The sequence below is a fragment of the Lathamus discolor genome, chromosome 13 (genome assembly GCF_037157495.1).
Source record: "Lathamus discolor isolate bLatDis1 chromosome 13, bLatDis1.hap1, whole genome shotgun sequence".
Taxonomy (NCBI): Eukaryota; Metazoa; Chordata; class Aves; order Psittaciformes; family Psittacidae; genus Lathamus; species Lathamus discolor.
In genome coordinates, this window is record NC_088896.1 from 5,978,453 (window position 1) to 5,992,564 (window position 14,112).

Genomic DNA, 14,112 nt, shown 5'->3' on the forward strand with positions numbered 1-14,112 from the left:
CACAGGATTTCTCTAAAAGCAAAGGCTCCCTTCTATAATAGCACATTGTGCATGTCAGTCAAACCATATTCAGAGCCAAAATACTGCATTACGGCTTACATATTACTCACCTCATCTTCCATCTCAGGATGGCAGAAAGACCGTGTAGAGAGCTCATCAGTGAGATCTTCATGGCTATCATGAGGTGGTTCCACCTTCCCACTGAAGAACAGAACAGTCTCTGGGCTGGGGTTTGGCCAGGAAAGAACTCCCTGCTTGTCTACACAGCAGAGCACCTAGAACATCCCACAACACCCCCAAAAAGGCAAAATATCAGTGAAAACACATCTCAGTGCTCATGCACAGTTGTAAATATCACAAGAGTAATAAACACAAGGGAGAACGGACATGTGCCAACTTTCTAAGAAACTGCACTTACTAACCCTCCAAGAATTCCTTGCTCTAGCAGGATTGAGGAGTTGGTTAACACCAGTTTTATCTCAGGATATTGCAAAACTAAGTATGAAGACGACAGAAGGAAGCAACTACTCAGCCTGTTTCACCAGTCAGTACCTTATGAGGACCTACTCAGCTGGTTCTTGATCAGGAGTCAAGAGGGCTATCGGACCAGAACCAGAGCTGGAAAATACAGACATCCCATTAGATGCCACAGAGTATCTCTAACCATTGTTTTAGCCTGTAAATGTGCTCTTTGGACAAGACAAGACAGTTATCAACTCCTCTACAAAGATAGGTGCCTGAAGGGTTTCTAATTCCAGCACAGTGACCTGACTGCTAACAGTCTATGCTCAGGGAAGGATGATGTGAAGGATGCAAATGAAGCATTCATGTAGGGCTCCTCCTTCTAACAACCCAGCGGTACTCACAGTGACAGATCCCAGACTATGGAGCAAGCTGGAAGTGAAGCTCAGAGTTGGGGATTTGCCTTTTAAAACACAGAGGAAGTGGCTCCAGATACAGCGTATCATTTCCTGCCAAGGGAAGCAGAGGACATCAGCCAGTGAAAGGCTCATTCAGTGCAAGATGAGGGGAGAGAAAAAAGGGAGTATGACATTACCTGCTTTCAGGTTCAACAAAGTGATACACTGTGAGATAAACATCAGCCTCCATGGGAACCTGGTAACTGATACAGTGCTGATGTTCTCAAGGGAAAGGCATTTCTCCCCCCTTCCAGAGGGGGAAGAATCGCTGCTAACAGTGACTGAATTGAGAATTCAATGAAACTACCTTTGTCTACCCAAAAAACACAGCAAGGAATTCTGAAGTGATTTTATTTGAGGTGAATCAGTTGTTACCTCTTAGTATGTTTAAAGTAATTCTCACCCACTTGGGTTATAGAGTTTGGGGCCTTAAGCTTATAATCACTATAATGAGTGAATGGGGGTAAATGGAGTCACTGTGGTGAGGTGACTTGGCCAAGGTTACCTACAGAGGCAGTGGCAGTGTTGCAAACAAAGCCAAGGTGCCCTACTCCATCATTACAAATGAATTGCAACCAATGTGGTAATAAACTGAAAGGGCTCTTTTGCAAAATGAAAATGTTGAGTTGGCACCTTCATCTTCCAACACAAAACTGCTGCAGAGGGAGTCTGGATGGTGGCTATCAACCCAAGCACCAGAGCTGTGTGTTTTTCTCTGTGCACTCCTAAAGCCAGCAAAACCAGGTTTGCATTGTGGTGTTCTTTTACTGCTTTTTTAGCTGTTGCTCTGGAATGCTGTCACTTCCCCCAGAGCTCCCTAGATCAAGTTCCTTAGATCCCAAGTGTTAATACAGCCATAAGCTCAAATGCAGAACAATCGGGTAGAACAAAAACTCTTATTTAAATCAGTTTCTCATAAGCAATAATGTTACAAAGGTATGAAAGGGAAGAAGCAGAGCTTTTCAGCGAGGAGCTTCAGTTCAAATCACTCCCATTGAACATCTGAAAAACATCTTGGTCTAAACGAACTGTCACAGAGAGAAAACAAACTATTCATCAAAGGATGCATGTGTGTGTGCATCCATGTGCATTCCTCTGTGTGGCTGGGAGGGAGATATGAACTGATTCTGATAATACCTTGGGATTTTATTCACTTCTGGAGTCCATCTGCCTCCTTATGGAAAGGGGAATCTTAATGCCAGATTAGACAGAAAACTGTCTTTCCTCTACCCTCCTGTTTAATCTGGATAATTCAATTTATAGAGTGGCCAGATGCAGTTCCTTCCCCAGAAAAAGGTCCACCGAGTGCTCTTCTAGTCCAGCTTTGGAAGCACAAGTACTGTACTTTAGCTTGTTAAGGAGCCTATGAAACAGGATCAGGCTTTTAAAAAGCCTGAACAGCCCATGGGCCCCTCTTTATTGACCACCGTCCCCTCTGTTCTTCAGTTTTGGCTTGGAAAAGGAGGTTTTTCTGGTACAAGGTAAATACTTCTTTCTGACACACACCATAAAAAGCTTATTTTACTCCTGGAACAGGAGGGCTTCAAAGAGGTACACTCTTCAGGACAGAAAAAAAGGTGATACCAAACCATTTGCAATATTCAGAAAAGCACAACTGCACTCAGTATCAAAGTCACCTCAATCTCTGGTCAGCAGAGCAGCATTTACATGAGAAGGTGCATGAGGTGATCCTGCCCCTCTACTCTGCTCTTGTGAGACCTCACCTGGAGCATTGTGTGCAGTTCTGGTGTCCTCAACATAAAAAGGACATGGAACTGCTGGAAAAAGTCCAGAGGAGGCCATGAGGATGATCAGGGGCTGGAGCACCTCCTGTATGAAGACAGGCTGAGGAAGCTGGGGCTGTTCAGCCTGGAGAAGAGAAGGCTGCATGGAGACCTCAGAGCAGCCTTCCAGTATCTGAAGGGGGCCTATAGGGATGCTGGGGAGGGACTCTTCGTCAGGGACTGTAGTAACAGGACAAGGGGTAACGGGTTAAAACTTAAACAGGGGAAGTTTAGATTGGAGATAAGGAGGAAATTCTTTCCTGTTAGGGTGGTGAGGCACTGGAATGGGTTGCCCAGGGAGGTTGTGAGTGCTCCATCCCTGGCGGTGTTTAGTGTGAGGTGTCCCTGCCCATGGCAGGGGGGTTGGAACTGGATGATCTTGAGGTCCTTTCCAACCCTAACTATTCTATGATTCTAAGGGAAAGACATGCAACCAGCATATTAGAGCAGCAAATGAGTGACAGTGAACAAGTGACACAAGTAAAAAGGGTTTAGGAACAAGCAGGAGATCAGAGAGGAAAGAAAAGGATATCATGAAGTTGTGCAGTGAAGATGGAAGAAAACCATAATAATAGTACCTGAGAAGATACCATCTCTGTGTAGCTGCTGAGAGTGTCCTCTGAAAACTTAGCAAGCTGCAGCAAGAGAAGAGACCAGTTAGTATAATCGTGCTCAGACATGTGTCATAAGGAACATCTTTCCCTCAATACTGTGCTTTCAGAGAGGAGAAAATAGGAGTCCTGCTCAGTGGGAATACCAAGGCAGAGCAATAATTCATCCAAGCAATTAAGTCCTTAATGGACTATGTCTTTATCTACTTGTGAGGCACAAAGTGCTTGGTGCTGTATATCACAGAAGACACACAGTCATTACCTAAATGTCTACAGAGAAAATAACAGCAATTACACCCAGAGGAAGCTGTTTCTGGATGGTTATTCTTAGACAAAAAGAGCCAGGACAGACTGATCTGGTTTTAAGCTATATGGGTCAGTTAAGGGAGCTAGGAAAGTGGGTGTAAAAGCAGATGCCCAGAATACAATGGACACAGAGGAATGAGGTGATATGAATGGGATGTGGATAGAACATGACATTATAGCAGGGCACTGCCATGGAACTATTTTGGAATTATACTGGGAAATGTCCTAACTCAAAATCTGCATCCAGCACAAAGGAATTCCACGGTAGAGGTCATTTTGAAAAACAGTTTAAACTGAAGTATATTCATAAGCATAGTGCATATGGCAATTACATTTGTATGGAAATGAAACACCACCCCAATAATAATGCATATATGTGGCACTTTAAAAACGACCTGTTACCAAGACAGATTCATCAGGAATAATTTACACTGAGAGCTAAGAAGAAGAATTAGGAACTGTTTAACAACATTTTATTAAGATTTTACTAATTTAATAATTTTATTAATATTTAAATAATCCCATAGGAAAATTCAAAAAGCCCAGGTTTGAGAGGAAGTGAAAATAGAAGTAAAAGTTAACATAAAAGTAAGATAAAGTATATCAATATGTAATTAAAACCAGTCTGCTGCTTGATGAAGACAGATATTGCAAATGATATTGAAGGCAAAGCAAGATAAATACTGCTATTCCTTACCCAGCGATACAATCATACCATATGATAACTATGAAATATTTTCCATTCTACCCTTAGCTACTGAAAGTAACTATGTTTAAATTAGCAGGTCTGGACAACTTTCTGACTGTTCCTGCTGTTTTAGCACAAGGCTTCAAGCATAGATTAAGTCCCAGTGCAATAGAAAGCTAAAGTGGTGCCAACGCCTAAAAAGGATAAGGAGAACAAACCAGGTTAGTGCAGGACCCAGACAGACTTTGATTTCAGACAGAATAACAGAGCAGCTAATATGAGACTCAATTAAAAGAAGTGGAATAATACAACCAGTGCCAAACACCACAAGTATGTGAGTAATAAATCTCATGGAACTAGTGTGAGATCTTTTTGGCCAGAATTCCAAATTTGACTGATAAAAGTAATGCTTTTGACATAGATCACTTGGTACTTGGACAGAGTCTTGGGCAACACGGTCTAGTGTGAGGTGTCCCTGGCTGTGGCAGAGGCCTGGAACTGGATGATCTTAAGGTCCTTTCCAACCCAAACCTTTCTGTCATTCTATGATTCTATACTTCGACTTGACACAAAATGCTTTAATGGTTTTCTAACAAAACTAGAGTAATAAAAGAGAAATAGGCCCTGTATTAAATATATTAGAAATAGACTATTCCCAAACAGAAAAGAAACTGAGGAATTATTTGCAATAGGATGCTCAAATCTGGGTAGTTTAGAAATAGCCTGAAAGAAAACTAAAAAGCCATTATTGACAGAGAGTGTAAACTGTACCAAGTTTGGGGCAGGGTCCAATAATAAAGAGAATAGTGTTGTTACAGAACAATATGGATTGCTTGGTAAAGATGCAAACTCGTGCACACCAACAGGCATAAAAGTAAGGTGGCATAGCTAGCAGCAAAAATGCAGGGTGGACTTAAAGGATGAGGACTCCGACTTAGAAAGCAGTAACTGTAGATTATCAGCTGAACAAAGACTGCCCATTTTACTAAAGCAGTGGCTAACAGATCTAGTATGATCCGTTGTTGCACTAACAAAGGAACATAGAGTAGGAAGTCCAAATTATTCTGATGATCCGTTGTTGCACTAACAAAGGAACATAGAGTAGGAAGTCCAAATTATTCTGAAATCTAGCACAAGCACAACTGTTACTGGAAGGTTTTGTGGGGTTTGGAGGTTCATAATGCTACAGTGATCCTGAAGCACTGGAGAGAGATCAGAGGAAAGGCAAGAGAAAGATTAGAGGGTTGGGAAACATGCTTACAGTGACTCAAGGTGCTTAAACTATTAAACTATTTACTTAAACATAGAGATGGTAAAAGGGATTGAGCAGCTACAACAGGCCAGAAATTTGACTGATGTGCTCTTAGATATAGGAGACAAAAGATGTAAATGTTCCAAGGGCTGGAAATCAGATCCTACAAAAAGTCCCACTAATAGAGAATGCCCATTTTTAGCAGTGAAGGTAAACAGTTACTGAAACAACCTCTCAAAGGCAGTGCAAATGTTTTCAAACCAACATCAAATTCCTTACTATAAAGAATGCTGCTGTAGTCCAACTGTAGTAATGCAACTTGAGGCAGGGGCTCATCTTGGGGGACACTCGTTTGTGTCCTGCAGGATGTCTGACCAGGTTACGGCCTTGAAAAACTGGGCATCAAACAGCTTGAACATGATGGGAGGGAGCAGAAGGTGGAAAGAGCATCACACAGGCCAAGGGATTGCAGAGGAAGAGGGTCTTACCTGCTACATTTTGAATAGAGTAGAGAGGAGGAAGGAAGAAAATAGGCCAAGAGAAGACTGCCCTAGTCAAAGGGGGAATGACCAAGGCACATCACAGCGGTGGCTCTGCAGCAGCAAGGATGGAGGATCATGTCTGAGATATCACAGAAAGAGCTGGCAGGACAGAATGAGGTGCCTGGACAAGAAAAGGAAGACAGGAAAACACAAGGAAAGTGCAAGTATGGGTGACAGGGCAAATGCATATGTTGAGAATGATGAAGCAGGGAAGCCAAGGAGCTATGGCTTTCCCAGCCAAATAGCAATATGTGATAGGGAAGAGGAAGGTTCCAAAGACAAAAAACAAGTGATGCCAAGAATGGCTGGAAAGGTAAAGTGAAAAGAGATGGTAAAGGTACAAACACCGCTGAGGGAGGCAACATGTCCTCCCTCCTAGAACACAGGTCATGTACAACCTATAGGGAAAAGAATAGAAAACACAGACCCAGGGCCACAGAGGCCAAGGAAGGACAAGGAGAGAGAAACTCTGTCCACGTCCTGGCGTAACAGAAGTCAGCACTGAAGACAAGCATCTCACCAACACTGCCACCAGAAGAGAACAAGAGACACCCATCAGCACATCCAGTTCAGGATCACACATCCAGCAGACTGCCAAACCCTGCTCCCCAGACCAGCACAACCACCAGAAACTCCTCTTACTCCCTGACTACTGCAAAGGCCATGCCTGCAAGAGAAGCCTCAGAGGCTCAGGAAAGAGCCCACATGTTAAAACCAGGGACTGCAGAGGATCTTGCGTATCCCATTCCTTCTCAGTGGCTTAACGCTGCCTAGTTACAGCCACCATAGGGTGTTTATCTCCATGTTGACCCCTCTGGCAGACTATATTTAGTGGATAGAAAGCACTTGTCTTGAAGAGATTTACAGAATCACTGGTTGAAAAAAATTAGAACATCTGCTCAAGAAGAAGTCACATCATGCTCCAGGGAGAGGGCACAGCTGGGCAAAGATCCAACAAGCTCTTACAACTGACACGTCTGCTGAATTCACTGTGTTCATTTCATACAGCCCTTCTCATCTCCTGCCTTTTGCTCTGCAATAGTTTGATGTGGAGAGATACCTACCAGTGAGGTGGATGAGGCTTTGCTCATCTGGGCCAAGACTCTGGCTTCTCCAAAGGCTGTAGCAAGAATCCACAGGACAGGAAAGAGCAATGGAAGGATGGGGAGGACACCATTCACCTGAAAAGGATTTGTAATCACCAGTGAGCACAGAGACAAGGACTCAGACATCTCACATGACACCTTCTCCATGACCATGAAAGGATGGGGAAAAGGCACTGGCAGGAAGGAAGGACACTGCTTGCACTGGAAGCAGTGCAGCATCAGGGGAAGCACAGGAGGTATTTATAATGGAGGGAATTAATAAATCACATAAACTTGCAGCTCTTTTTCCTGCTCAGTTTGGCATAAATTCTTGCAAGTGTAAAGGCAAAGGATACCATATATACATATACATAGACAAATACATATGGCAAGTGAGAAGGAGCAAGAAATGTAAAGGGCAGTCTAGTAAGAGCTGTTATCCTGCTCCACTGAGAGCTCCTGGATCCAGCATGCACAAGGTAGTGCATAGGATGCTGTCACAGGATGAAACAACTCACAAAGGGAGGGAATCAGCTTCAGTGGTGCTCTTGGAAGGAGGAGTACTGGAGCTCAAAGCTCTTTACCTGTAGCTGAAAAAGAGTGTACTGCCAAGAAGCAATTCCAGGAGCTTTGAAAATGAAGCGCACAGCATTGGTGATCAGGAAGCCAGCCTGCAATTCAAACAGAGATGGCACTGTCAGCAACTACTACTGCTTGTAGAGAAGGAGTTTCCACTGCCTTGTAACACTCTCAGCCCTGGGAAAGTCTGGAAGATACACTTGGTCTGCTGGCACAGTTCCTGCCTCTGCTCTCACAGCTAGATGGCTCAGCATCTTTGCTTCTCTGAACTACCCAAGGTACACACTGAGTCAGCTGTGTAAGGCAGGGTCTGGCCACAACTTCCTGTTGATGGCTGCAAATTCTTCACCTTTATTGACAAAATATGGCTAGATTCAACAACAGAGGCTTGAAATGAAACCTACCAGTACAATAGGGACAGCGTATTTCAGCATCACTGACTGTACAGTGAATCTCTCATTATCCAGGGCTGTCACAGGACGTGACAAAGCCATTTCCAGACACCACCTGAAAAAATGGAAAACAGCTTGAGATTTCAGCAACCAAGACCCCAACTCTGCACTTTCCTAGGAGACCTGATTAGAACACTGCATTCACCCTATGCTATGGGGATGTACTTCAAATTGAACCCAAATCCTACAATAACAGTGTTGCACTTGTCAGGGTGAACTTGCAGTGCTGTTTGAACAAACTCCCCACCTGCTTAACAGGAAGGCTTCATCACCCCAATGTGTATTGAAACTCCAACAGGACATTCAGAGGTCTGGATCTCGAGTTGACCAAAGGGTGTCATATCACTGGTTACATCAAATGCATGAAATCTGTGACCTCCCTGCCTTGTTCAAATTTAGTTGGAGAGTAATGAGCTGAACAGTTAATACTTGGCATATATGTGGTTTTATGCATTAGCCTATACTGCCAGCTAAGGGGGACAACTGAAGACAGAGTTAAGAGACTTAGAAAACTCCCAGGTATAAAGGAAACACAGCACAGCATATTTGAAATCTCCTGTTCTGGACAAGTCTCATTCTTCACCAACATGAGGCAGCCACAAGGACACAGACAAGGGCAGGCCTTGAGCACTGTGTTTAACCCACCTGACATTATCTATTATTGGTGTCTTCAAGACACGGAAGAGACGATACAGCTGAGGGTTTTGAGGTCCCTTCTTCACTTCCCCCCTTGGAGAGGGTGGAGGTGAGAAAGGTGGAAACAGATCTCCTGGCTCCAGAACTATGTGCTCATCATCCTAGGGAAAAGGTCAGAGAGTCAAAGGCTGCACAGTCAAGGCCTAGATGGAATCCTGCTGCAAGAGACTGGAGGCTTAGTCCAGCAGGATCCCCACTACAATACGTGTTGGTCACCCATATAGTAGTAGTTCCCTCTCTCAGCTCTCAAATATTCATTACCTAAACTGTTGCTTCAAACTTGAAGTAAAATTAAATGCTTGTGTTCAAGCACATCTGGCTATGGCATGACAAGTGGCATTTGGAGTGAAAGTTATAAAACCCAGCAAAGGTAGATTTCAGGCTTTAAACTTCTTCCAACCTTCTTCAAGCATGTTTTCACTGAGATTTACTTCTACCTCATGTATTTTATATTATCTTCTTTTATAAAAAGTTAGTGGTAAGGAGAAGGTCAAAGCAGACAAACTATTTCTCCACATAAATCCCAGGATAAAGTAAGGGGTTTGTATATCATATCTATGGGATAGATTCACTTCACTTCTATTTAGCAGCACATTACAATTTCCCCTTGAGCTGGAAGAGATGGAAATATGGTCCTTTGGTATCACATTAGTGTCTCCCATCCATTGGGTTTAGGAGTTCATAGGGAAGATGCAGTCTGCCCAACACAGCACCGTCCTTGACTGAACTGGAATTTCAAGCTATTTTCAAGGTCAGAAGAAATCAAACACTCCAATAATTTGTGCTCTTGCAATTAGAGTATTATTATCAAGAAAATCCCAGGAAATTTATTGTTACAGGCCAGGGAAATAAGCAAGTTACCTTAATCCCTCTTAAAGAAGCAAATGACTCCTGGCCTGGCCTCAAGGCAACAACATCTCCTTCTACTAACAGGCTCACAGGCAGGTTCACAAGATGACCATCCCTGTAGGCCCAGTGGAGGGACCAGGATGGGGCATAAGGCATGTGGAGGTCAGGGTACATGGAGTCTGGCCATTTCACCTCTTTGCCAAGTGTATCTGAAAGCAGAGGGTGTGTAAGAATTAAGTGATAACAATTCTGGAGGGGCAAATCACACATCAGTTTACATCCTGTAGCGGCTATAGGTCCTCCAGGGCTAAGCCTGTGATCTTTTAGCATCTATCTCCTTGATGTCTTTTCCCCTCTCTTTCCACCCAGTATTAACAACTAAACATTCTATAACCTCAAATACACACTTCTACAATGGAAAAGCTGAAGTCTGTCCTTAAAACCACTACAGTGAACTGAACTACCTCCTCAGGTTCAAACCCCACTGAGATGATGCTCATGCACAGCAATTTATTTCCTTCTGATCTCTGTTGTGGTACAACCCCACATATTCTTCCCTCATCATCTGCTGCAAGGCAGATATTTTTGTAGGCTACTGAGGATTCAAATTACTCCAAAGCGCAGACATAACAGACGCCCACCTGATAACACACAGATTGGAAGCACATGGCCACATGATAGCTCAAAATAACTATTGTACAGGAGAGGCAGGAGTAGGACACAGTTCTCAGTGTTTCTGTGCAGCATAGGGCAAGGCTACTAAGCCCAGTTAGTAACATATCTGGCCAGGTTTGGAGAAGAATCCAACAGGAGGAAAAGACAAATGCAAGAGACAGATGAATGGGACCTCACCATTTATCTTCTCAATGATTGTCTGAAGTCTCCTCTCCACCTCTCTGCACTTCAGCCTCTCTTGACGCCCGATTATGAAGAGATCCAAGAGGAGGAGGAGGAAGAGTGCCAGTGCATTGACTATCTCAGCTCCTTGGCTTTGCACAGCAAAACAGAAGAGAGCAGGAAGGTTTGAGTAAATGAGCAGAATACACTGCCAGCCACCCACAGAGATAAATGCACACCCACTTGGTTATTTATTCCTACATCCCACAGCCTCCTGGCTAAAAAAGAAAAGCAGGGGAGCTATGATCACACTTCTTTAGGATAATGCCACCTGAGAAGTCTGAAAGGTCTTTTCCCAATTAAACAGTACCCTGACAAATAGAGTGAAGAAATGCTATGGCACATGTGATAGCACTATGAGCCACTAACTTCTCCAGTTTCAAAATCCTTCCTAGCTCTGGTAATGCCTTAGGACTTTTCAAGATCTAGGAATGCTGTAGCAAAACAATCTCGATCTCTCCATAGGATATTTTATAAGTAGGATTAAGTTGGCTGAAGTTTTATGAAAGCGACTGATAGGGACAGAATTACCAGTGCATGCTAATGTCTTGATGTCTGCACAGAATGGGGGACAACACTGTCCTATGAGCCACAGTGTCAAGACAATATAAAACTGCCACCTTGCTCCCGTTACCCAGCATAGGATGTTGTTCTTACCTCCCCTGTGGCTGGCTCCCATAGCAGCACAGCAGCAGCAGCACTGCCAGAAGCATCAGAGATGCACCAGGCCAGTGAAAACAGGAGCAACGGTTACCATGGTACAGAAAACTGCTCCTCCACACCTCCTACAAAAGCAGAGCAGCAGACAGCATTTAGGAAATACAGAGGCAAAGGCTTGGAAAAGCACAGTAAGGAAGGGGGAAGGCAGCAGTGGACACTCCAGGGTGAACAGGACTTTGTAAAACCCCCTGAACATGACAGAGAGCATCCCAGATCAGTTGTGGGAATGCTGCAGCACTAATGCTTGCTGTGGTGGGTCTGAGTGAACTCTCTCTGCTTTACTCTTGCCTGAAAGAATGAAAAGGTTTCTGTGCCAGGCTGCCTCACTGTCACTAATGCCAGGCTGCCTCACTGTCACTAACCAAGCACTGTGCATAAGTACTGTGCATAAACACCAGCACTTTGTCATGCCAGACAAACACGGTGGACAAGGGAGACTGTTGAGCTTCACAGCTCTTGCTCTTCACCTAATATGGACCCCACTGCCATTAGTGGCTCTTGAAGCCCTTAGATCCTTCACAGGTGCAAACCTTCTGTCGCGTTCCAGCATCCAGGAGAGAAGTGCTGGGAGAGAATATATCCTTAGGTAGATTCCTTGCTTTGCTCCTGAGGACTTTAGCAATTCTACACCCAGGTACTCTGCAGGAGCAGCCTGGGAGGGAATGCAGCCAACTTTTGTTTCATCTTCATCTGTTCCTCAGCTGAGTGGTTTCGTGATGAACATTTACCAGCAACTATCATCTTGGACTTCAGACTCATCTGCATTGATGGTCCAATCCAAAAGTGTAACTGAGTGTCAAGGAATAGCAGATAGATGCTTTTTAAACTACCACCTATCACACACACACGCACCCCACCTATCAGCTTTACTTTGAGAAAAGGAGACTGAGTGCCCAACCTTGTGCTGTTGGTGCCTCACCTTCCATGAAGCCACTTTCTTCTGCTCCTTCTGATGCCCCTCCAGCAGTGTTGACAACTGGTCTCTCAGGATGGTGAGGGCTTTCTTTGTGGTTAGGCCCAAACTTGAAGTCATCTCATCCTGAGGTGCCAGAAAAGCAAACTGGTTAGTGCTTCCTTATGCTCTTGATAGGCTTTTTCCTGGAGGCTGACTGGGCACCCTACAAGGAATGCCCTGCACTCATCATCACCAGTCTGATTCTGCACCTTCCTGGAACCATCTTCCCTCCTGTGAACTTTAGCCTGCTGGCTGGAATCGGAGCCCTTCGATAGTATCAGGTAAACAAACCAGCCCTGACTGTGCCAGATAAACACCTTATCAAAGCACAATACAAAGTCATTGCTGTGAAACAAGATTCTAATCAGCACAGGCTGAGGACAATACAAAGGGAGGCTGCTCAGCTCCAAGGTTATGCAGGCTTGAACTGGTATCAGCTTGTAGAGACAACAGAACACAGTTACAGTAGAATAGGATGTGTTTTCTAACGGTAGTAACAACTAAGTAGTAGAATATCTGCAATTCTAAACAAGAGTGGCCCAATTTCCACAACTGTTTATTATGAATTTCTGTTTATGAGTCCTGCCTGTGAGTATTTGACACAGAAGCTGCCAAATTTAAGTGCTAGGCCATGAATCAGTTCAGGAGGAGGCTCCAGCATCAACTTCTACTTTTACAAGAGAGCACTACAGCCTGAAGTGGTGAACTGTACAAACGTATGAGGGAGGCACCTAGACATGAAGGAAGCACAGAGTCCAAAACACTGCTTCATCACTGGTCAGCAAAGAGGCAGCAGCAGCAGCCTGAAAGGATGCAACCCAAGAACATGCAACCTGGAATAGATTGTCATAGGATGCTGGTGACAAGAAAGTGGAGTGAACACTTGCATTTCAAGAACAAAAGCACTTCCCTTTTTTTCAAATCCCTGCTAGAGGTGGGTACCAGATTCCTGAAAGTGAATTAACCAGGAGAAGCAGGCAGATGTCCCCGAGAGGGCTACAGCAGAGAGCAGGGAGCTGGACAACACAAGTTACCATCTGCACTGCATGTTTTCATACGAACACCTTGAGAAGGGTGTAGAGACACAGGATATCCTGCATGTTAGAAGCGTTCAGGTGTCTCATACTGTTTACAGCACTTCTGAACACAAAGCAGGCAGGAAGCTGCCCCCTCCGGTCCCCACCAGTGTGACACAGCGCGGCAAAGGCAGGAGCTGCAGCTCTTCCTGCTATTGCAGCCACCAGCTCTTCCCAGCCCTGCCAAAGTCACCGTGGTCTCAAAGTGCAGCAGCTCTGCTCTTAGGAGTTGCATGCATGCACCCAGCTCTGCACGTGCAGCTCACTGGGACCTGCACTTTTCTTCCTGTTCCTCAGCTGAGTGGTTTCATGATGAGCATTTACCAGAAACTATGATCTTGGACTTCAGACTCGTCTGCATTGATGGTCCAATCCAGAAGTGTAAGTGAGTGTCAAGGAATAGTAGATAGATGCTCTTTAAACTACCATCTACCACACATGCACACTCCCCACCTATCAGGGACAACCTGAAGCAGCTAATTCTGGCCAGGCAGATGCTGCTTTAGCTGCCCTTTTACAGGACTAAAAATAATCCTGCTGCAGTTTTCATCCTCTGTGTCAGTTTTAGGAAGAGAGGAAGCAGTTCTGTGGTGTTCTTGGAAGCAACCCAGGTAACATCAGCACAGGACTAAACATAGGACTCCCTCAAAGACTCCCAGAGGAGAAGATGGCAACAGACATGCTGCTGCACCACGGGAGC

The 14,112-nt window shown here is 44.5% G+C and overlaps 1 protein-coding gene across 4 annotated transcripts in view; it reads right to left on the bottom strand.

Moving 5' to 3' along the window:
* TMEM94 (transmembrane protein 94) overlaps positions 1–14,112 on the bottom strand; it is a 50,930-nt gene that overhangs the window by 19,247 nt on the left and 17,571 nt on the right. For 3 of the 4 annotated variants that reach the window (XM_065693488.1, XM_065693486.1, XM_065693485.1), the window contains 11 exons: positions 12,301–12,420; positions 11,319–11,446; positions 10,617–10,753; positions 9,777–9,973; positions 8,865–9,016; positions 8,172–8,274; positions 7,773–7,859; positions 7,168–7,284; positions 3,283–3,339; positions 867–971; positions 111–275 (listed from right to left, as the gene is read on the bottom strand). In XM_065693488.1, the coding sequence (XP_065549560.1) occupies positions 111–275; positions 867–971; positions 3,283–3,339; positions 7,168–7,284; positions 7,773–7,859; positions 8,172–8,274; positions 8,865–9,016; positions 9,777–9,973; positions 10,617–10,753; positions 11,319–11,446; positions 12,301–12,414 (1,362 nt within the window). In that variant the 5' untranslated portion in view covers positions 12,415–12,420. The remainder of the gene's footprint in view (positions 1–110; positions 276–866; positions 972–3,282; positions 3,340–7,167; positions 7,285–7,772; positions 7,860–8,171; positions 8,275–8,864; positions 9,017–9,776; positions 9,974–10,616; positions 10,754–11,318; positions 11,447–12,300; positions 12,421–14,112) is intronic. The other variant, XM_065693487.1, reaches the window with a different exon arrangement.